Source organism: Rhopalosiphum padi, chromosome 3 (genome assembly GCF_020882245.1).
Source record: "Rhopalosiphum padi isolate XX-2018 chromosome 3, ASM2088224v1, whole genome shotgun sequence".
Classification (NCBI taxonomy): Eukaryota; Metazoa; Arthropoda; class Insecta; order Hemiptera; family Aphididae; genus Rhopalosiphum; species Rhopalosiphum padi.
Window position 1 is genome coordinate 59,690,556 of NC_083599.1, and position 26,020 is coordinate 59,716,575.

Below are 26,020 nucleotides of genomic sequence, written 5' to 3' on the forward strand. Positions count from 1 at the left end.
AATGACGCCCCTGTTCTAATGTATTATATTTATAAAATAAAAATAATACAAAAGTAGAATGTAATTAGGAATGTATAAAAATTAATTTGTATTTTACCTAAACTAAACGAGTTATATTTATTATTTACCTATTTAGATACAGCGTATAATATGGGCTGAATATAACATAACAAATTATATAAAATCATTAATTTTTATTTTAAAATAATAACATTTTAGTGATTTTACCAGTTACCAAACTCGTAGTTCCTATTCATAGGCGTGGGCAGACCTGAATTTCGGGGGGGGGGATGCCTACAATTTTTCGGGCCCTTTTCTTAATTTGGGCCCTCTCTTAACAAGACATGTACATATTTTAGTAAATTATAATGCACGAGTAAATATTACTTACATTATATCACATATTAAGGTGCGCAAGATGTTTTCTATTCAAATGTTCTTTAGATAAAACAAAAATAAATAAATTGGAATTTAAAACGAAATTCCAGTTGATAAGGTTGTTCTAATATTTTGTGAAACTTTACTATCAAAGTGTTCCCATAATAAATTAGGTTCTTCGTTGATAGGCATATTAGATGTTTCTTTCTCTTGAGTATTTCTCATTATAGAATTAATTTCCTCAGTTGTTTGAAACTATTGTTACTATTTTGTCTAAAATACCCCACTAAATTAAAATGTCAGAAATTGAAGTAACAATGTTGGCACCAGTATGTATTTTAATAATTTCTCTTGTTGCTAAAACGGGTGAATATAAACGATCATTAAATAAAAGTGTCCCGTAACTGTTAAATAAGCCCTGTTGCTAACAGATGTCCACATATAAGTTGTAATTGAAACATTGTCGATACTTTTTAACATAGATTTAAGAGTGTTAGCTATCTTATTATATTCATCAGGTAATAATTTCATGGTTAACGTTTTTCTACAGGAGGCTTATACAAAGGCTGTAATTTTTCTGAATACTCCAAAAATCCAATATTTTCAACTAATGAAAGTGGTTAATAATCAACAGAAATCATTTTAATAAGACTTTTGTCTATCAAACTTTTTTCCACTTCGGATAATTTATTACCTCCAGTCGAACCAAATAATTTTAATTGTCGAGAATGTTTAGGACATTTAGATGTAGGCAAAATACAGGGCTGCTGTGAATTTGTATTAGAACTTGAATTTTCTGATTGTAAATTAAAACTAATACTAAAATATAAAATACCTAATATATATTATGAAAAATAATGTATTTAATATTTATAAATGAGTATAGGTATTATTTATATTATTACAATTTACAATACAGTTAAGATAAACGATAAACATAAAACAGCAATAACGTATTATTATTATTACCTTTTGAAGTATTGTTATGGTAAACGAAATCTTTTTTGCATAATTGACACTTTACGCATTTTTCATTAATTTTTCTAAAATGCTCCCATATCACCGATCTTTTAAGTTTTAGGTGCAATTTTACGAAATATAAAATAAAATAAATTGGTAACAGAAACACTTCACATTCGACTAATGCCAGAAATCGCAATGATAATAATTTAACCTATCGTATATATGCATTTTGTATGAAAATTATAGATTTATCGATATAATTTTATCTACGTAGGCCGTTTAATTTTGAGATTTTTTTATATTCTACAATAACGTATTTGTTATAAATACTTAACAATTGTTATCTTTTTCAAATTAATATCAACGTATATTTCAGTCAAACTTCGAAAAAAATGTATAAAAACATAAAATATTATATAAATAAGAGTAAAATGTGTTCCAAACAATATTTGTATTAAAAATTATTTACTTATCCTTCATTGTAAGTAAATATATTTGAAAAACATTCTGTCGTATAAAGTATCCCGCCTGTTCGTGTAATACATAATATTAGCACGCCTATCGAAAGGTTAAATATAATATAGGTATATATATACTACTTATTAAACATTTATACAGTAGTCAGTAGCATACGGGTAAGAAAAATATTTATTTTGTCATGATTTTTATTTTTTACTACTAATTTTATCATTCGATTATTACGATTTCTAATTTGTACCTACATGGCAATAGCTCCTGGCTACTACAAAGTGATGTTTCTAGATTTTTATTTTTTGTATTTAAAAAAATAAAAAATTTAGCTCCTGCATTAGTATTTTTTCACACTTTTTCATGTGAGTAAACACAACATTGAATTATAAACATTTTTAATACAATACACATAGGATAAAGCATTGATTAAATATATACAAATATTTAATCAATAGTCGAAAATAATCAATTGATATTTTGGACCATAATTATGGCTAAAGACCGGATTTTGCATAAATGCATGTACCGTCAAACTGGCCAATTTGGGGCGTGTGTTTAACTTGGAACAAAAATATTATCTTTTAGTTTTACCTCCATAACGGTCTCTTCTCAATTAATTAATGTACCAATACAAGAATTCTGTTGTTATCTTAGAAATATTTAAAATCACTTTATTAGTGTCTCAGCATCAAATTTTAAAAGAAAGTATTCATTTTTATTAATTAATTTTATGTTTATAATATCTATCGTTTTCAAAAGGTCCGAAAACTTACACTAATACTCGTTGAATGAGACATTATACATTCAAATTGATAATAAAAAATAAGTTCGGATATGTGTTAAATTTACTACTCTATATAATAAATTATTATAATCCTACATAAATGTCTGTATATTACGTTTAACTTATTTAGTCCAACTTAAGCTACTGTTATTCAACCTTTGGCCAAGTTATATCTAGAATAAATTTAAACAAGTCCATTACATTTAAATGTGACTAACCTTAATAAAATTTAGTCTAAACACTACCTATAATTATATTTTTAATTGTGTACAGATGGGTAAATGTTGGAGAAAAACTGGTGGTAGAACAAACAAACATTTGAATCAAGAATGTTTTTATTTTTTTTTATATGTTTATTTATAATAAAACATGTTACATTGAAAATACCTTTAGATAAATTAATCTTAAAGTTATTTACAATATAATTTCAAAACTAACCCAATTTACATTTGATAAGATACATTTGGTACACAACACAAAAATTGAAAATATTTTAAAAAATATAATATTACATTTCTGTAGATCATTATTATTTATTAGTTGGTAGGTAGGTCGTAGGTAGATATACCTAATTCATTGCATACTGATTTTAATATTGAATGTTTTTATCTTATCCATTTCGACATTTCGTCTAACATTATCGACTTATTGTCATTTGTTAATACTACAGAAAACGGACTGACAAACTGATGACTGTAGTTTGAAATGTACATTCGGCAATTAATAGTCAACGTATTATAAAAATGTGTTTATTTTATATAACATTGTTTGTGAATTGTGTTAGTTACTTTACAATACCTAAGTGTTCAAGTTCAAAATTACCATCACCTAGAAAATTGATTGACATATTATTGTTACTTATTGTTTTTCCTATAACAAATAAATTGTTTATTTTTTCATCACAATCATAAAATATAGATACTGTAGTTTATTTTTTTCTATTATTAATGTTTTAATTTTATAATTTTACAATAAATAAATATCCAGCTGTAATAATCAAAAATTATTTTGCATTTTATGTGCATATTTGAAACTTTATAAGTGCATATTTTAAAATTTTAAATGCATATAAATCCGGTTTTTAGTTATGAGTTCATGACTATAAATCCTTTTATTTACCATGTTTCTTAGATAATATAAAATATATAATAAAATATCGTAATCATAATAAAAAAAAATATAGTAATTTAGGCACCACTCTGCTGTACATTAGATGTCAAGTGGATCAATATTATGTCTTAAATTTTAATTCAATGATGTATCATTGTACATGATCAACCATAGGCATAGGCGCAAAATGGAGGGGGGGTGCTTAACAGCTTAACACCCTCAAGTTTCATATTAGTACCTCCAAATTTTTTATAGCACCATCGATTTTTATTGGTTATAAGTTATATCTTAAGAATTATGATCTATATAACTAGAAACTTAAATCTAGCCCCCCCCCCCCATCAATTTAATCCAAATTGCACCTACGTAAACAAAATTCTGAGTGAAGACGGTCTATCATCCTATACCACCTGATAATTGGTAAGAAAAAAATAACAATTTAAAATATATTAAAATATTAAATTCATGAAAAAAAATTAATAGGTATGAAAATTTATTAAAATATTAAAATTTGTATCATAATTATTAATCACTAGGACAATTAGTTGTATTTTTGATAAACATTTCCAAGTAAAATGATTTTTACCATTGTATTTAGCTATACAATATAAGTGTATCCTTCAAAATCCTACTTTTCCACTACCTACCATTAGTAGATTTAAAAACGTTCATCTGAAAGAATTAAAATACAAAGATAAACAGAACCAATTTGTATTGTAACACTGGTGATGAACTAATTTTTTTTATATTTGGTGTAATATATATTTATTTTATTAATATACAATTTTTGAAAAAATAAAATGATTTAATGTAAATACATTTTTTTGATATTTTTAGGGAATTTAAATTTTATTCCTAATTATTAATACGTATTTATTGTAATACTACATGTATATTCATACTGTAAACCAAACCCTCACCGTCGACCCAGAGGTACGTCGACCGATTCGGCTACACTCAAATAAAATAATAAAATATAATAAAAAATATATATAACGCGGTCACCTACCCACACTCATATACGTGCACTAGGCACCGCAAACACAAACCCAAAGGGGACAGGGTATTCCTTATACTCGAAAATATTATAATGAATAAGAAATATAAAATATAAATAAAAACAATGATTAATATTTGTAAAATGACGGGTCCAACAGCACCGCCGTACTATTGCAATAAATAATATAATAAGGTATATCACAATAATACTTGGGCGCCCACTAACACATATTACATAAATATATATATATATAAAATATAAATTCAACGCCGTAACGGCAATAATACAAAATAATAATAATAATAAGAATAACAATGATGTTTACATACACGGCTGCCGGCTGGTATCGCCGTCGTATTCGCCGCCGATCCGGGTAGTGTTGATAATATGATAATTGATAACTAATATTTCGCGCACTGTTGTTGCTGTAGATCAGGGGTCACCAACCTTTTCAAACAAGTGAGCTACAATTTGAAATTTTTAGTCCCAGGTGATCGACATCTAGGAGAATTTAGGTCTTAAGGAAGAGATTTGTTTTATGAGCAGAAAAAAAAAAAGGTCTAAGCTCCAAAGAATAAATATTTATTGTTTCTTCATGATGATAATAATAATAATAATAATAATAATGTAATATATTGATAATACACGAGAAATAGTGAAAACATTTTGTATAAATGCGATATTGTTATTTAAATAATGTAATTAAAATTGAAAGAGCATCTCGGCATAATAAACACACGCACTTGCCTTTAATATCAACAAAAAAAAACTCTAACTCCCATTCCTGATTAAATTGATAAGTTTTACACTTTTTATTTGGATTCATTTAATTTGTTGTAAATTCTAAATAAATTTGGAACGTAATAACGAAAATATACGGAACATATACGATATACGCGTTACACACTTGAACGTGACGACTAATTGACAGTCGAGTTATAACTGACAAATGACAATAATTCTGACTATTTCTTGTAGCCAAGGCATTTGTTTTCAAATAAAATAAAAATTCTGACTATTACCGATCGACCGATAATGGTAAAATTAATTTTATAACGATTGACCTATATTCCTAGAAAGATCGACCAGTCTGTAGATAAACGCGAGACGTGGCAACTTATGGACGCACGAACGGGGGTTACGCAACAGGGCGGCTTACTGGTCCATAAGTGCACACAATTACGTCGATAATGGACAACGGTTTTCTACAGCGGACAAATATACAAAAACGGCACATGGTGCGTACGGCGGACGAACAGCTCGCAGCACTAGCGCAAAAGACGTTCGAAATCCAATAAATATAATTCACGGCGATCACGCACACAATAACAATATAAAAAAAAAACGATCGCACGGCGGACGAGCGCGCGTACCGGACGAGATGGTTGATGCCGGCACAAGCACTGATGAGCAACACACAAGCAGTGCCTAGTGTGATAGGTCCATAGTATAATTAATATTAAATATCTAATGAGTAATAATATTAAAAATGTATCTACATATTTTAAAAATGTCAGTGTATAGTAAAATTTATAATATGCTTAAAAGTTTTATCTCCCCACAAATAATTTAATTGAATCATAACAAAATAATTAACTGCAATTTTATTTATTGTTTTAATATGAAATTTTATCCAAATTTTAACTTCAAATATCTATAGAAAATTATCATAGAATTACAATAAATATTTATTGAAATGTTTTAGAATCTTGTTTAGGTTCTTACATTTTTGTATCAGAGGATTAAATACATTAAAGGCGATTTAATATCTTTAATAACACAAAAAAGCTTACAACACCAATAAAGCTATTTACGTTAATTGAGCAAAATTTCACATTTTTAATGAAAAATACGACATTATACGTTTGAATTGTATAAAAATAATCTTTGTTATTTTGTTATTATTCAAAAAATATTAATTGTAGAAACTTAAAACCTTTTATTTTTATCACTATTTGAAGTTTACATTTTAATAAAATTGATCATAAAAAGAAAAACATTTGAAAATGAAAATTATTTTGTTGTTAAAAATTTACAATTTTTATTGTTTAGGTTTGAAAATTGAATAGAATGTTCCTTGTCAGTTGTGCTTACAGAAATTTAAAAATTAAAATGTCTGAATATACTTCATATTATCTGTTAATTATTAAAATAAAATATATTAGATGATTATTAGTTCATACTGTTTAATATCACTTTTGGCTTGCATCTATCTTTTTTCCCAAGTACCAAAGTCTAGTAAATATATATATATTTTTTAGAAAAATATGAGATACTGTCTTAAAAATATAAAAACAGTTATAAAAATCTATTTTGTGTCATCTAGAAATTCACATGAAAATCATATCAATATATCATATTCAACCGTTAAAATCTTTACCCAATTATTTTCCCAAGCATCACTATTATTATTAATTAAGTTAATTCTTCATAGTAGTCTGACAATTAGATTTTCTCATTCAGAATGTAACTATATAAGTACATTATAACACACTCGTCATTATTCCCAAAAAATAATTTTTTTTGTTTAGAACTCATTCTTATTAAAACATATCAGTGTTCATTAATTATGTTGTAAATAGTACCTATTAAAATAAAAAATTTTAACAAGATAGTTTTCATTGCAATTAAAAAATTACTTTTTTTTTTTTACAATTTGTCACCATCGGCATAAATTTCTATTATCATACAGTTTACTAAACGTGTTTATGATGTTATGGTTTGGTGATATAGGTATGTCTGAAGTTAGCTATAATCTTTTCTACGATGAAACCATGTGACGTGCAACAGATATATATTCCCCTTGGAATTCACAACATACAACAACAGCTATAGCATAATCAGAGCCAATAGAATCATTAGTATAGTACCGCCTTATCAAAAAACGATAAGCGGCACGTGTACGTTAGCGTCGTTACGGCAGTGACACCGGGAACTAACTTCATTCATGATTGTTGGTTAATCTCAATTCATTCTTTCCAGACCATTTACTGGCGTGGACGTTCGTATACGTTGTGATTTAATATACAATTTTAAGTAGAATTGTTATATTGTTTTGTCAAACGTGACTTGATTTGATTTATATGTTTATTTAGTTAATAAATAGTCGCGTATATCTACGATTATGTCTTTGAAAAAAACCTCGCAACGGGCTAGTGGCAGTAAAAAAAGAAAACTAAGTGACGGTTCCATTGATATAGAATTGCATCATAATCTAGATTTGTTTAGTGATCCCGATTATCAAATGCCAACGGACGGTTACCGAGACCTGTTTGGTGAACTTATACCGCCTAACGAGTGCGTCAATAATGCACAGGCTAAAGACAAATCGACTAAGAAAAAAACACCTGTATCAAAGAGAAAAAAACTGCCATATGAAGATGTTTTTGTAGATACTCCAGTAATAAAACCTAAAAGAGTGTTTGTTGTTACTCCAAGAATGATTCAAATTATGAAGGAGGCACAAAAAGAATTGTACTCTCTTATGGGTGTCAACAAAAGTTCGAGTAATGTTTCAATTAAATCAAACGACAGCCTTAATGTCAGCGGAGTACAACATTTACAAGACAGTCCTATAACAAGTATAAAAAATGTGGCTAAAATAAATACAGAGAATAACGATAAGAATCCTCAACAAGTTCTTAAAGGTAAATTAAAATATTTCATTGATATTAGTATTTATTAAAAAATAAATCCTTTTTGAATAAACTTCTTTGAGAGGACAACTCATTTGTATCTGTTGTATTTGAAACATAAGCAAATTTGAGTTTAATAGAATCCTTTTTATGTTGTTAGCTTAAATATTATAGTTAATTTATATATTACAAAACTTAAAGATACGATTATCCAGGGCATCTCATAACATTTTATTAATATTCTAATTTTAAAGCGAGTTATAAGCATTTTTATCCAGTCAATCTCAAGATGAATTTGAGTCGATCACGACACCCTTTTGAATTTTCTTGAACTTTTGAATTTTTTTCAGAAAATAATTAAAATATTTTTTTTTTTTGTAAATTTGTATACCCCATGAATATTAAAAATTATATTTAGAAAAAAACAATAAATAACTATGAAAAACGATAATATACACAGATATTGATTAAAAAGTGTAACTAGAAAATCTCTGAGGTCGATCGCAAGTCTATTAAAGTTGGCCACCCCTGGTATATTTATATGCTCACACGTGTATTTTAATAGATGAGCAAAACTCTAACGGTGTCAAAATATTAGCAATACCGACGACGAGTTAAAATAAAACTTTTAAGATGCCTTAGATATATTTTTACCTACGAGTTGTCTTATAGGTAAATTGACTAGTATTAATGACATAAAATGGTTTCTGCTGAATGCAAATTTGTTCTATTTTACATTAATAAGACAGAAACAACACATGCAGATATGGTGTTCTGTTAAGTCAAAATATTTTTATATATATGATACTGTGAATGTCTGTATATAATCTTATAAATGTCGACATATAAGTATCAAAATAATTGACGAGCGTTGACATTTTGTTTAAATGCACTACTAATAAATGTTAAAATGCATAGTAAAATGGTAATCTCAGAATTATAGGAATATCACAATAGTATTATGTTATTTTATTTATTCTGCGCTATATTAGTTTCTTATGATGGTTGATCATTTTGATAAACTTTTTTACCATACTTAATTTATATTATACTACGAGCAGTGTTGTAAATAATACTTTTTTTATCAAGTAGCTAATTAAAATATTATACAAATACAATTTGACAATTTTAATAATAAAATTGATACTATTGTGAGTGAATTGAAAAATATCACACTTGTAAACGAAAAAATAATTGCTGAGAATAAACAGCTCTCTGACGAAGTTTATATTCTGAAATCTAAAATTGATGAAATTGAACAACATAATTTAGGTATATCTGTGGACATAATAGGTATACCTAAAACAGTTAATGAAAACTGTATCGATATTGTGGAAGCAATTGTAAAATTACTAAAACGGAATTGAAAGTAATTGAAGCTTATAGAATAAATTCTTTAGTGTCAAAGGAAAATATTATATCGGCTAAATTATCAACACTGGGCATGCGCAAGGATCTAATTCGCAATGTTAAATCTATGAAATTGACAACGGATACTTTAAAATATAATTGACCGAAGGAAAAAATATATATTAATGAACGTCTTACTAAATCAAAAAGAGCACTTTTTTCACAAACCAGACGCGTTACGAAAGAAAAAAATATCAAATTTGTATGGCTATCTAATGCTGATATTCTCGTAAGGAAAAACAATAATTCCAAAATAATGAAAATAAAATCATCTCAAGACATCGAAATTTATAGTTAGTATTTTTCACTTTCAAAATAATTAAAAATAAAAATAATAATTTCTATTTCTAATGAATGATAATATATTTTACATCGATAATCTTTAAAATATAAATAATATTAATTCAAATTATGTAGATTCTATAACGGATATACCTCTATCAAATGATAATCTATCTCTTTTCCAAATAAATATAAGAAGTATAAATAATCATTTCAATGAACTAGCTATGTTGCTAGGCTCAATAAAAAATTATTTTAGTTATTTTTATAATACAAGATATAAACATAATATAAACATATGCATACCTAATTATAATAAAGTATTTGGTCAAATGAGTGTTTTATATAACGGTCTAAAACTGTGTCAAACCTTAAATATAAACATTAGCCATTTTAGTAATTTAAAATCATTCAAAAATTATGTAAAAAGTCTTGATCTGTCTATTATTTAATTAATTTATTAGCCTTCATACTATGTTTTTCAATATAATATATTTTTGTTTCATACTCTTATTTTATACTCTGTTAATAATAATGTATATCTATACTTTGCTACTTCTTAATATTGGATATTACTTATTTATTTTTATGGATTAATTCCAAGTTTATATAATATAAGAACCGCGCTCCCCCAGCATAAGCTTCGCTTTTAGGGGGTGCTGCAATTAATTATTCTATGTATTTATATAATGTATCTCTTATTTTTGCAAAATATTATTATTATTAAAAAAAATATTGTGTATTTACTACTAACTAAGCATATGATAAAGTTAATCAAAATACATTTGCAAATGCATTGAAGTCTTTGCTCTATTTATAACTCATAAACTACTCATCCAAATTTCAATTTTTAGGTATCATAATACTAAAAAAAATATTCTTCAGAATATGAAAATAAAAATGTATGTCATTCAAAAAAGTAAACAACTTAAAATTATCACAATAAAAAATATAATTTTTTTAAATAAATATTTTGTTTAGACTGGAAATTATATAAAAAAATATTTTCAAAAACATGAATGGGTTTTAAAATAATGAGTCTTGTTCGATGAAAAAATCACTGTATAACTGAATCACTAATCTAAATCACTCTACATATTACAGAATTAATACTATATAGAGATATATAATCTAGTGGGGATTTTTATTTTTTTTTTTTTATAAAAAGTAGTGATATGTATTTGATTTTAATATTTATAATTGATAATTTTTACTATTTATTTAACATACTTTTATTTTTATTTTATAATAATTTATTTTTTGATTTAGGAGTTGTTGCATTTGTTGATTACAAAATCGACAATGAACGCATTGATTCATGTATCAGTTCTAGTCTCATTAAAATAGGTGCCAAAGTCGAAAAAACATTTAATCGAAAAGTAAATGTTATGATAAGTTATTAATCTTTAAATATATTTTTTAATTTTTCTTGATTTTATTTATAGGTTACGCATGTGATGTTTTGTGATGGCTACCGCAGTACATATAATAAAGCAGTTGAACGTAATATCCCACTGGTATCAGCAAGGTGGATGGAATATAGCAGAAGAGCTAATAAGATACAGGATCCAGCTGACTATCCGCCTGTAGGTTTGGAAAAATACACCAAAACACCATCAAAAAATATTAAAATTCCAGTAAGTAAATTCCAATATATAATTTTAAATTTTAAATGATAATCACTAAAATTAAGTTGTGTGATAAAAATATTGTAGTATCTTAAAAAAACATTGTACTTCAAATAAGCATCATTGATTATTATTTTATTTTTTGAAATTGATATGTTTATGTACAATTAATTAAAAAATGGTTAATTTTGTTTGTGGTAGATTGGATATAGCGTTTCGTATATTTTCGATATTGGTTCAAATTATTATAAATTTTTCTGATATCTTTAACTATCTTTTGTATTGCTTGTATCTAAAGTTTCAGAAAATAGTATTTTCACTAACACACTCTTTATAAATATTGAACATACTTGCAATAAATTTGATTCAACATGAATGTTGATTGACGGCAATAGTGACTAGGGACTTTTGGCAATAAATATAACCAATCTTTTATATGAAAAATGTTATTTTGTATTTTTAGTTGTCTTCGAGGTTGTTTTGGACTAGGGAGTTAGTGAAATATGTTCAGAATCATGTTCTAATTCTGATGAATTTGAATTAGCTATAGTTAGTTTTTAGTCTACCGTTTGAAACAATCTTCATCAATACTTAGTGTTTAAAAATATTTTTTCGATATACCTTCAATTTTTATCCATTAGTTAAACACAACTATATGTGTATATCATTACTCGCAGTTTCTTAACTTTATCTGATTTGTTTATTTTTACTGATCGGGTAGGTAATTGGACGACTAGTTACAAGACCTATTATTTAACTACGTTTTTCCTATTATGTTTTAATTTTCCAAAAGAATTTGAAAATATGTTTTCGGTCTTCATCAGAAAATAAACCACACATAAAACTATTGGAACTTGTTAATTACCATATTTTAGTCATTTATATAAATACTATTTTATCTGTATTGGTGTCTTTGTTAATACACATCTGTGTATTTACTTCATTTGGAATAACTATGGCCGGTATTTTTCTACCTTGATTCATTTTAATCTACAAAATTGGACAATCTATTTTTACTACCTATTCAAAATTATATTATGTTTATAAATTTTAGTTGTACTTATCAATTTGTTAAATAACGTATGTTAAACATTAAAAGTATATGCGATCAGTGAATCCAGTGATATCAAAGCTTTATTCCCGTGGACGACAAATTTGGTTGTAATTCAAGAATTAAAATTTACAATTTTGACAGGTTTACAAATACAAACAAATGGTGATTATCAAATTGACCAAGCAATGACCTATAATTTTAATTAGTTTTTTTATTTTATATTAGCAACGTTTTAATAAGAACATATTTTTCAACTAGTACATTTTGAAATATACTTAGTCCGATATTTTCATAAAATATTAATAAAAAAAAAAAAATAGTAACACAAGTAAAAAATGCAAATTTTTTTTTTAAAAAACCTCAAAATATGCACACTATAATTTCATTTTTGGACTCATTAGATTGTGATTCAAATTTTTAACTCATCAAACAACTTTTTGATGCACTCAGTAAAAACATGCAAATGCATGAACTTCCTGTCCTAGTTATTATTATATTTGGGTATAAATTAATATAATGTATTTTATAAATAAGGTTGGGCAATATCTTCGATACAGGTATTTTAAATACACATCTTCGATACAATTACTGAATTATATCTTATATCTTCTATTCTGATACAGTTATGAGAAGTATTTAGCATATTGAATTGTTGTACATTGTTTATTTATCAAGTATTATATTTTATTGAAAAATACTATATACAGTGAAAACTGTATAATGCAGAATAGCATGGGACCAACCAAGAATTCCGCTTTAAGCAGTTTTCCGCATTATTAATTCGTATCAATTTTTCATATTGATATGTTAATACTTTTCATTTTATGATAGACAAGTATACTTTGGCATTTTCATATGTATTTGAATGGACGTCACTTGTATGGAGAAGGAAACTGTTCAGTGTAAAACTGTTGGTACATAACTGTTTCATAGCTATACATATGTGGTAAGTTTATATTGCAGATACAATATGTAGTTTTTTATTTATTATTTAAATTTTTAAATTTTAACTTTATAACAATATATTTATATTTGACATTTACATTTACTCGTATATGTTGATACTTACTTCCTATAAGCAATAGTTTGTGGTGAGAGAGGGAGTCTTTTACAATTATTTATTAATACACTTTTACATTCTTACAATTTATAATACATAGTGTTAATATTAAGCAGGGCTCGGATTTTATAGCATTAAAAATAAATTAAATATGTGCTTTAATATGCCATAATAATATGAAAAATAGCAAAAATAAAAACGTATTCTGTTCATAATTAAAAAAAACTTATATTTATAATAATTGAAGGGTGGGCGGGAATAACGTGTTATGTAGCAATTCGTAAATGTTCAGGAACAACTAAAAACGAAAACTGTATAATACATTTTTTTAAATGTTATTTGGAACGCATGTAGCACGTTCTTACATATTCGACTATAACACTCTACTATTATTTTATTTTTTTGTGTAGGTACATCACTTAGACGGTTAACATCACTACTAGATAAATTATTTAGACTTGTCATAGTTAAATAGGTAACACAATTGTGATATCCGCACGTCTCGCGTCGCGTTGACTTAGTGTGAATAGTAAACGCTTAACACACATAGCACGTTTTAATAGTCAACTAATCGCCGGTTTCTAAGTTTATACACAATGATTGTGTACGATAAAAACATTCTGGGAATTTTTCGATTCTTAAAACGTATTGAGATTGCTTCATAGCATGTTATTCCCGCCCACCCTTCAATTACTGTTTGATAGGCTAATACACCAGACTATTTAAAAGTAGACTTTAATATGAACAAAAATGTGGGTATTTTTCATATGTATTAAAAAAAAAAAAATTAAAATAAATGACAACATTTTTATAATTATTATAAATAGATTTATAAAAAAAAACAAAATAAAACTTTATATTATGCAAATTAGCAAAAAATAGCATTAGAAAATTTCATATTTGGAGTCCCGGGTGCATAAAACAAATTTATAGCTCACTCTCCTATTTTTATCTGTACCCTGTAATAATTAGCAAATGTTATAAAATCCGAGCCCTGATAATAAGAAAAGAAAAAAAGTGAAAACAATAACAAATCAGTATTATAATAATAATAATAACTACTTCTTTTTATGATGATAACAATTTAAATTAAAAGAATAAAACATAATACAACATAATAAGATATAATAATAATGTTGGAAAATTACACAAAATGTTGAAATTATTCTATTTATGTTTTATTTTACCATAATTTTAAATTTAATATCATTATCAATTAATTTGATATTTGCAGGTAGTTGGTTAAATAACCTAATCCCTTTATTTATATAATAATTATCTATCAAAGATGTATTAGGTTTGATTAATCTTAAATTACCATTATTTACCTCTCTTGTTTTACACATGCTATAGGATTCAATGACTGTTTTATTCATATAGATTTTCATAACAATTGATGCGTTATTGTATAATTATTATCATCTTTCCGTACCAATATTTCATTTGAGCTCATATATATATGTATTTATAGCCCTTTTCTTTCACCAATGACTTGGACTTTCCCAACGATAGTCTTCTATATTTTTTCAAATAATTATTAATGTAATCAATGATAATTGATGAAAATGATAATTATGATGACTTGCATTTTTCATTCTGCATTAAAGGTACACCTACAATTTTGACTGTATTTTCCAAAATTTTCTGATCCAACTCGTCAACTTAAGCTTTTAATTATTTGACCTCTGCTGAACATTTTTCATTATTTTCAAACAATATCTCTTTTTGTTTATAAAGTTGGTATCTGTCATATGAAATAATGGTTAATCAAATTAATTGAACATTCCTACTTCAAATAATTATTTATTCAATTTATACTTACCATATTATATTTTAAACATTTTGTTGTTAATTGTGAAATTTTGGACCTCACATAAACTTGTACAATGTGACCCCAATTTCTTATTGATAAATAAAAAAAATAAAAATTTTTTTTTCAGAAATCCATGTCATATCAAAAGTTTCTAGATCCAAGTTATATTGAACGTGACCAGCTATTTAAGTCAAAATGTGATAGCATTATGAAACAATTTAATCTCAGTATAAACCATAATGATAAAAATGGAGAAAATCATTCTAGCATTGAGACTCCTCAAAAAATGATTGTGGATGATCTAGTAAGTCTGCCTTTAACAGATTGATTGTCAATTATAACTTAATAGCATAAGCTTTAAAAATTGGTTTCCTTTTTGTGAATAAAAATTATAATATAATGGTAAAATGTATAAGTGTATTATTTATATTATAATATTTAATATTATAACCTTTACAATATACATTTATTTAAATATTGCACTCTTATAAGTATGATTGAAATTTTAAAACATTGGCCAGGAGGATCATTCAGTATCCACTCTTAACTGTAATACTGCACAAATTTAAATTTAAAAATAAGTATATTTTAGTATTTTATAAAATAGTAATGAATACTTTGTTAAGTATCAAGTTTATAATTATTTTATAATATGAACGTATTTTAAATTAATATTATAACACTTTTTATAGAGATATCATTTTATTTTACCTACATTTTTTATGATTAAAAATCATTTAGAAAATGTTAAAATTGATTAATTATTATTTCAGAAATTATTTTTTTAGTTAATAGAACATTACACATATGTTGTCACCGTCTTACACATGTAAAATATAGTAAAAGCTGTTTTGCGCGGGATAGAACCACTCAGGCTGAGTGATGTTTAGTTTCCTTATTGATATATAATATCAGCTATAACGTTTTACTATCAAATTGTTTTGTATATATTTTGTTATAACTTACATGGTTGTTAGTAATAACTTATTACTAAAATACTAGAAATGTTAAATCTAACTCAATAGAATTTTTCTTATATTTGTTTTAATATTCATTTTTTTATTTTAAGGACGATCTCCACAAACCAGATCATATTGTTAATATAGTATCAGATGATGTACGTAAAGTATTAAATATGACTGATAATCCTGTATCAGATGAAAAACTAGAAGAATTAATTGTACCAATTAGAATAATAAGAAAATATCTCACGCCTGCTGGAAAGGAGAATACAACATCTAAAATACTTGATAGTCAAATAGCTAAAATTGAAGATCAACTAAATTTAAATTTTCAAGCTAGAAAACGATTTCGTAAACTATTATTTCCTTCTGATGAGGATATAAATAACATTCAAGAAGTTATGAACTCTCCAACTCAAACCAAAGACAGTAATTCCAAAAATATGTCCGTAAATTCTACGATTATCCAGACACCAAAAGACTCTTTAGCAGATAATAGCGTGGTATTACAGTCAATTGCCTGTACTGGGATGATGAAAAGGTAAATTAAAAAAAATTAAAATGATTTTTATTGATATTTATTTAAAAAAATAATATTTTATCATTAACATTTTTGTTGAAACAGTGAAATGAAAATTTTAAAATCATCTATAAAAACCTTAGGAAAATTTGTTTTCCATGCTACGGTGAAACCTCAAACTACCTATTTAATTACTAAATCACATTCTAATCAATCATTGGATATTGTATTTGCAATGGCTTATGGCTGTTTCATTGTTTCGGAAGATTGGGTAAGATATTTTAACAAGATTAATTTTTTTCATATTTTGATAGTAGTTTTATTTATTTAGTTTAACATGTTTGTGATATGTTAATTTTTATATTTTTGTATAAAAGTTAATTATTGTATTTATGTTATTTTATTATTAAGGTACATGAATCGTACAGAATTGGAAAATGGTTATCCCATCAACATTACTTGATCTCAAATTTGTCTGAACCTGTAAAGGTAAAAATTCTTAATTCACGTGTATTATATTATTTTTATTAATGTTTAAATGATTTTTTATTAACATGTTTTTATTTTTTAAGGAATTTCAATTACAACGTCACACAAAATTTGGATCAATGTTGAAATTTCAAATATTTGACAATGCTGGCAAAATATATATATCAGATACCTGTAAATCGCCTGCTAAGCTCTTAAAACGATTGGTGCATGCTTGTGGTGGTCATTGTACAAATACCAAATCTATCGCAAACATTGTAGTAGGTGATACACCAAAAATGGATAATAATGTTGACGAAAAATGGATTTTAGACTGTATAACCCAAGGGATATTGTTAAATAAAAGTCAGTATAAATTAGTTAATACTGATGAATATTGATATTTTGACTTGAAATAATATTCATACCAACCAGTGTGAATAAATCTTTAACATTTTATGTTACTTTAGTTTTACTTTTGTATTTCCGTTAACCAATTTTATGTATTTTTAAGTTATTTTGTTACTCTATTTTTTATATCTTCTTATCAAAAATCATTCTATATGTGTTTTTTGGTTATTAATATAGAAAATAATTCATGTAATTTTGTATTTTGTTTTAATATTCATTACTGTGTTAGAATAATCAAATTTTGTGGGTAACAGTAGCTACATACAGTAGTAAGATCATGAAATGGCATCAGCTATCACTTACTTTTCTTTCGTTCCCAACTAAAAAACATCAAAGTAAGAAGAGAATTCTATATTTTAGACTCTGAGATAAAATAATAAAATTTAAAATAATATATGCTTTTTATATTAATATTTATACTGTATTTTCTGTGTTTTTGACTGGCTAAAAACTATTGATGTAGATCTGTCAATAATAATTGTTCAGATAAATTTTTTTTAACTAGTCGTGCAAAATGTTTTTTTAATAATGATCATACCACACATCCACCTTAGCATTGCCACTTCAGTTACTCTGGCACTATATTGTGTTTTATTGTTTATAGCTGAAGTCTAACCTACAGCCTATGATTTAAAAATAATATCTTAGTTTTCATTGTTTTTAATTTATTAATTTCTTACTAAAAAAATTTGTCCTGCTATGCCATAGTATATCTTAGATATGACTCGCCGCAAGAAGAGGTTTGAGACTAATTCATGCAATATCACTTGCATCACAACTGTTTTATAAAACCTACCTTTTAATCTCAATAACAAATGAAAATTAATTTCCAACAAGATTTTTAGTTGTGTTGAAACTAGTGTTGAAACTAATTGTTAAATAAATTCTTTACTATAAAAGTAGTAATTTTTTAATAAAACATAATTAAATTTGTAATGAAATTCTTTGAAAAAATAAAATAAAATTTTTCTTTGTCATTACAATTTTTATAATTTTGTATGTGTGTATATATTATTATACAAATATTAAAATAAAAAAAAACATTTTGTTTAAAAGTAGTAAGCTATATCTTTTATAATATTTATTTTTTTTTATAATAATTTCTGAATACATATACTAAATTGTCATTAACTAAATGTCATTGATGGTTAGTGCTTCTTCAATAATGCATAGGATTATTTGACAAGAGAATATTTCTGTTTTCAAGATGTTTTATCATAAAACAATTCTCAGTTATGTAGATAAGTTAAATAAGGTTTCAAAATATAATTTTCCATCAAATTATTAGCTATTTATATAACGCAAAATATTTTTGTTGTTTAAAATGGAAAAAAATAAATCAGAAACATCAAATATTATTTATTTATCAAATATATTAAATTATGTAATTATATCCAAATATGTAAAAATATGTGAAAAAATTAGCCCTAAATTCTATTAGAATTATCTAAATCATACTGTTGCTGCCGAAAGGAAATGACATAATAATATTTTGCACAGTCCCACCTATACCTTCACTGTTGACCAGCGATTTTGAACTCAATCGCTTATCGCAAGTTGCTGATTGTTATCTTATATACGCTACATAGGAGAACAGTGGTTGTCCGAAAAATGATAATGAACCAACGACTGATAAGAGAGAGGGATAACCACTTGTCCGAAAAATGATAAGATAGGTAAGGTAGGTTATACGGTGGTTACCCAGTGACTAACTTGAGGTGGTGTTTTTTTGGTCCAAGCGAGTGGCAACGTGGGCATCGCTGTAACAACGTTTTTTTTCACCTTAGTGACTGCTGGATTACTGGTAATTGTGGTATCAGTCGTGACATGACGAACCATGACACTGTTCGAACAACTGCATTCGACCCGTAATTGTAGTATCAGATGTGTTATCATGTTTTCCTACTTTCTTAAGGGTCGAATGCAAGTAGGTGAAAATGATAACACATCTGATACTACAATTACCAGTGATCCAGAAGTGACATCAATGTGAAAACAAAATTATTACTGTGATGCCCACGGTGTGCCACTCACTCGCTGCGCTGCATTCGGACAAAAAAAACGAAAATATTCCACGAATTGCTATGCAATAACACCTCAAGTGTACCACTAGGTAACCAAGGTATAACCGCGAGTATAACATACCCTACCACTTTTATCATTTTTTCGGACAAGTGCTTATCACTTCTTTCTTAACCGTGCCATGTCATTTTCTGTACTTTTCTAGATTACACATTATTTTAAATTTAAACTTAAACAATTTTTCTTTAATTTTTTTTGTAAATTATTAGAAAAAACAAAGGGTCAATGTCGGATAACTGCATTCATAATATCAAATAGAGAAAACAAAAGTTTTGTGTTGTCAAAGCAAACAAGATATGTTCCATTTCTTCAACAACATATAACAGAAAAGGCTTTAAAAAAACTGTGAATTTATGGGTGCCTCATGGTATATAAATGGAATAGATTGTTAAGTTAGTATTTATTTTTTTCTTAGTCTAATAAATAAAACAAACTTAAGTAATTTTTACTAGGTTTTAACAATTTAGTTAACCTATAATTCTGATGTAATCTTTAAATTTAATTTTTTTACTCAATAATTTTCCAGAAGCTACAAATACTAACTAAACATTTATTCAGTGTGCATAAAGAATTAGGCGATTACGACAAGGATTGTTCCCAGCAACACCTCAAAATACTGAACAGTTCCATAAATTATTAATGAATGAAGAAAATCAAAGTTTTAGATTAACACTACAACAATCACAGTAAAATACAAGTTGATTATAAATTGAAATTGAATAAACTAAATTTATTGAATAATTACCTATTTATAGATTTTATCAAGGACCATTGGTTGTGAATGGAATTATTAAAGGTGTCCTATTTTGCAATATACCTCATTTACAGAAAAAAGAGTAAAATTTAAGAAATCTATGGAAATCTAATGGAAATTTCTTGTGAGTACGATTCTCTATATAATTTTTAGGTCCCTGTACCTGGTTGTGACATTTTTGAATAATGATGTTTATCAGATATTTTCACTCCATGTCTTGTTTAAAAACGTATGTTTTTTAATTGTTTTTAAAATTATTATTTAATAATCCAATTTAAAAATATATACATACTATTAATTTGTTTTTTGTTTTATATAGTTTCCCAATAGTTTATGCTATCTTCACAGCCAAAAAACAGGATATAATATATGTACAACCTCTGAGTTATGTCAGAAGTGTTACCCTTAAATTATGCAGACTTAATTATAACAACTTATTAAGAGTATGGTCTAATTAATGCCACAAAAATAATCTTTCCTGAGAGCAAAACGCAAGGGTTTGTCTCAAGGCTTTGCACCGGAATCATTTTTTCGGGTTTTAGGTTTTGGGTGTTTTAAGAAAATTTGGGTTATTGAATTCGGGTGTTTCGGTTTAATGAACATTTCTGGTTACGGTTAAATGTAAATTTATTTCGTTTAATTTCGGTTAATTCGGGTGTTAAAAAAAAGCCATGTTTTATATCAATGTACATGAGATTTTCAATGCGAATTTTATATAGTAATTTGATTTAATTTTCAAAGCAAAAATAATAAAAAAAAAAAAACATCTTAAAATTAATACTTACCATTAATCACTCATTTTTCTACTGAAGAATCAAAAAAGTTCTTGTTTATTATTTATTTTGATCAAACTTACTTTCGTTATTATTTTTGATCAATATGGATAGATAAGACAAACATTATTATTTAACACTGTGAAATAATATAAAAAAAATCATCTAGATCTTCTTTAATTATTTTTAATTATAAAATAAATAATAATAAGTATACATATTAAAAACTTAATAAACAGGTACTTAACACTTTTAACTTTTTAAGTTTTAACAATAAAATATTATTCAATTATTAATTAATAATTATTATTTAATATGTTTTCATTTCTTTGTATCAAGTATATTATTGGATCTTACAATCATATTTTTTTTCTAACATATCACTTGTAAGTGATACGTAAATCTATACGTAAAACAGACACCTATAATATTTTATTTATAATAATTAAGATATGATAATTAAATAGGTACTGTAAAATAAGTTAAATAGAATCAAATATTACAATTACAAAGAATTATAAATTATAATTAATTGTGTTTTACAATAATAATCATTTTTAATTTTAAAACCTGGTTATACAGTAACAGTAATGATTAAATTAATTTAATAAAAGTTAGAACTAAAACTTTTAAGAAACTAAAAATATTTAGTACTTACTTGAGTAACAGGAACACTTAGGATCACTTGTGCCAATCTAAATAGCTCTGGTTTAATCACCTTTTTAGCGGTTTAACATATCTCAAGAACTACCCCATCGAGTTTCAACATCAATGATCGCCTTTTTAACTTTTGGATGAAGACTTTTTATCATTCTAAGTACTGTTGGAGTTCTAAGTTTTTTCACGATCTATAAACAACCATAATTAATAATCATTCAATTTTAAAATTATTTTTTATATACTACCTCTCTCATTTTAGAAATACATTTTCGATCTGATGTTGATGTGCATCTTCTACACAAAGCTGTAAAGTATGCACAGAGCAACGAATCAATACATTAAGAGGCTTCAAACTTTCTTTTTGTTGTTCATGATCATTGTTTTCGTTTAAAACAGTAGTCACTAAATCATCTTCTAAGCTATCTAGAGGATTTAATTCTAAATCTTCGTTAGTTGGATTATTATTTGTATTATCTTCTAACAATTCTTCATCTAAAAAGTATATATTTTATAAGTATATAGTATATCATAGAGTAATTTAAAAGTATAAACACTATAAACTAAAAACTAAAAAGATTTAACATTGTAAAGCTAAAATACACTTTTTTTTTATTACCTTCATTTTCTTTATGCATTAGGTCTACCATCTTCACAAAATTTCTTGCATTATCAGTTGTGATTGTTAAAATTTGTTGTTTTTTAATTTCAAACATTTTAAGAACTTCAATGACCTAAAATGAATTAGTTTATAATAGTTTATTAAATGTTTATTATGTTTACATCTAATCAATATTCATTTATTTATTAAAAAGACTTGTGTTATAAATAATTTAGTATTTACTGACCTTTTCTTTCAAATACACTGCAGTGTGTTGCTGGGTTAACTCTATCATAGCTAATGTATGTAAAGTGGTTACTGCTGTATCAGCAGCTGCATATTGAACGTTTATTCCTAAAATGGATTTATCTTTTCTCGATGCACAATCCATTTTAAGGCATAACAATTTATTTTTAATTGAGTCTTTAATATTTGCCACAACTTCATTTGATTTAAATATTACATTTGATCTTACATTTCTTTTATTAATAACATAGCAGCTATCGCCCAAACCTTTTAATAAAGGATTTAAAATTTTAAGAAATCCACTATCCTCTAATAATTCAAATGGCGTCCATTGACTGTCACTAATTCCGTACAAGCATACATGAGTTGGTTTGCTGTTAGTTCAATAGAAATACTCTGTTTCTTATTTTCAAAATTTAGTTTTGATTGTGTCATTGGTTTTTGCTATAGTAAAAATTTGAATATAAATTTAATAATAACTTTTAAATTTTTAATTTTTATCAAATAGGTAATGTTAAAAGTTTAAAACACTTAAAAGTAAGAAATGTAAGTACATAAATAGGTGAAGCAAATTAATTTTTACAATTCTGATTTATACTTTATAGTTTATAGTTTATACTTTTATAGTGTTATATTTAAAACTTAAAAGTTATAATTCATAACATTTAAAAAATGTATTAAAGTATGATCATTGATTATAAACTATTATAGTTATATCTTAAATTTTAATAATTTATTATTTAATATTCAAGAACCTATTAATTATTATTTATTATTATACCTACTGAAAAATCCAAATGGATAAATTCATATAATTTTGTCAATTAAGTAAATTTGTATTAGACCAACCTTAATACTTGTCATTTCATTATATTTCTTCTTCCTTTCAATTTATCTAGATTCCACAGACAAATATTTGGCAAAAATATCATAGTGGAAACTTTCTACATGGTGCTCTAAATTTTTAGCATGTTCACCAACCAGAGCATGTTCACAAGAATCTATTTAGCATACTGATTTTCCAGATAATACTAAACCAATAATATAAGACTAACCAATATTAGTTTTACCATCTAGTTCTGCTACTACTGCTGTTTGATTACTCTCTGCATTTGATCTTTGAAGTAAATCTAAATAAAATCATTAAATTAATAATGGCAAACAATAAATAATTTTATTTTCTCACCAAAATTATTACGAGGCTCTTCATCCCTTTTATCTTCAACCAGGTCATCTAAAATAAAATAATAATAACAAATTAATACAAAACATAAATAAAAAAATATTAACATAACCATTAATCATGCTTTACCAAATTTTCATTTTAAATTGATAAAAAATACTTACTGAATATAGAGTATTTAAAATCATTTATGTTAACTGTAATTTTTAAAATTTCATTCAATTTAATCAAATTAATAATTATGAACAATATTAGTTTTACCATCTAGTTCTGCTACTACTGCTGTTTGATTACTCTCTGCATTTGATCTTTGAAGTAAATCTAAATAAAATCATTAAATTAATAATGGCAAACAATAAATAATTTTATTTTCTCACCAAAATTATTACGAGGCTCTTCTTCCCTTTTATCTTCAACCAGGTCATCTAAAATAAAATAATAATAACAAATTAATACAAAACATAAATAAAAAAATACTTACAGAATATAGAGTATTTAAAATCATTTATGTTAACTGTAATTTTTAAAATTTCATTCACTTTAATCAAATTAATAATTATGAACAATATTAGTTTTACCATCTAGTTCTGCTACTACTGCTGTTTGATTACTCTCTGCATTTGATCTTTGAAGTAAATCTAAATAAAATCATTAAATTAATAATGGCAAACAATAAATAATTTTATTTTCTCACCAAAATTATTACGAGGCTCTTCTTCCCTTTTATCTTCAACCAGGTCATCTAAAATAAAATAATAATAACAAATTAATACAAAACATAAATAAAAAAATACTTACAGAATATAGAGTATTTAAAATCATTTATGTTAACTGTAATTTTTAAAATTTCATTCAATTTAATCAAATTAATAATTATGAACAATATTAGTTTTACCATCTAGTTCTGCTACTACTGCTGTTTGATTACTCTCTGCATTTGATCTTTGAAGTAACTCTAAATAAAATCATTAAATTAATAATGGCAAACAATAAATAATTTTATTTTCTCACCAAAATTATTACGAGGCTCTTCTTCCCTTTTATCTTCAACCAGGTCATCTAAAATAAAATAATAATAACAAATTAATACAAAACATAAATAAAAAAATATTAACATAACCATTAATCATGCTTTACCAAATTTTCATTTTAAATTGATAAAAAATACTTACTGAATATAGAGTATTTAAAATCATTTATGTTAACTGTAATTTTTAAAATTTCATTCAATTTAATCAAATTAATAATTATGAACAATATTAGTTTTACCATCTAGTTCTGCTACTACTGCTGTTTGATTACTCTCTGCATTTGATCTTTGAAGTAAATCTAAATAAAATCATTAAATTAATAATGGCAAACAATAAATAATTTTATTTTCTCACCAAAATTATTACGAGGCTCTTCTTCCCTTTTATCTTCAACCAGGTCATCTAAAATAAAATAATAATAACAAATTAATACAAAACATAAATAAAAAAATATTAACATAACCATTAATCATGCTTTACCAAATTTTCATTTTAAATTGATAAAAAATACTTACTGAATATAGAGTATTTAAAATCATTTATGTTAACTGTAATTTTTAAAATTTCATTCAATTTAATCAAATTAATAATTATGAACAATATTAGTTTTACCATCTAGTTCTGCTACTACTGCTGTTTGATTACTCTCTGCATTTGATCTTTGAAGTAAATCTAAATAAAATCATTAAATTAATAATGGCAAACAATAAATAATTTTATTTTCTCACCAAAATTATTACGAGG

The 26,020-nt window shown here is 25.4% G+C and overlaps 1 protein-coding gene across 1 annotated transcript; it reads left to right on the forward strand.

Moving 5' to 3' along the window:
* The first annotated feature begins 7,675 nt into the window (after nucleotides 1-7,675).
* On the forward strand, nucleotides 7,676-18,142 carry LOC132927295 (uncharacterized). Its single transcript, XM_060991805.1, has 8 exons — nucleotides 7,676-8,353; nucleotides 11,303-11,412; nucleotides 11,479-11,670; nucleotides 15,716-15,892; nucleotides 16,658-17,091; nucleotides 17,176-17,341; nucleotides 17,482-17,559; nucleotides 17,643-18,142. Exons 1-8 carry the CDS (start codon nucleotides 7,831-7,833, stop codon nucleotides 17,937-17,939), a joined length of 1,977 nt encoding a protein of 658 aa, XP_060847788.1. The 5' UTR covers nucleotides 7,676-7,830; the 3' UTR covers nucleotides 17,940-18,142.
* Nucleotides 18,143-26,020: the final 7,878 nt, after the last annotated feature.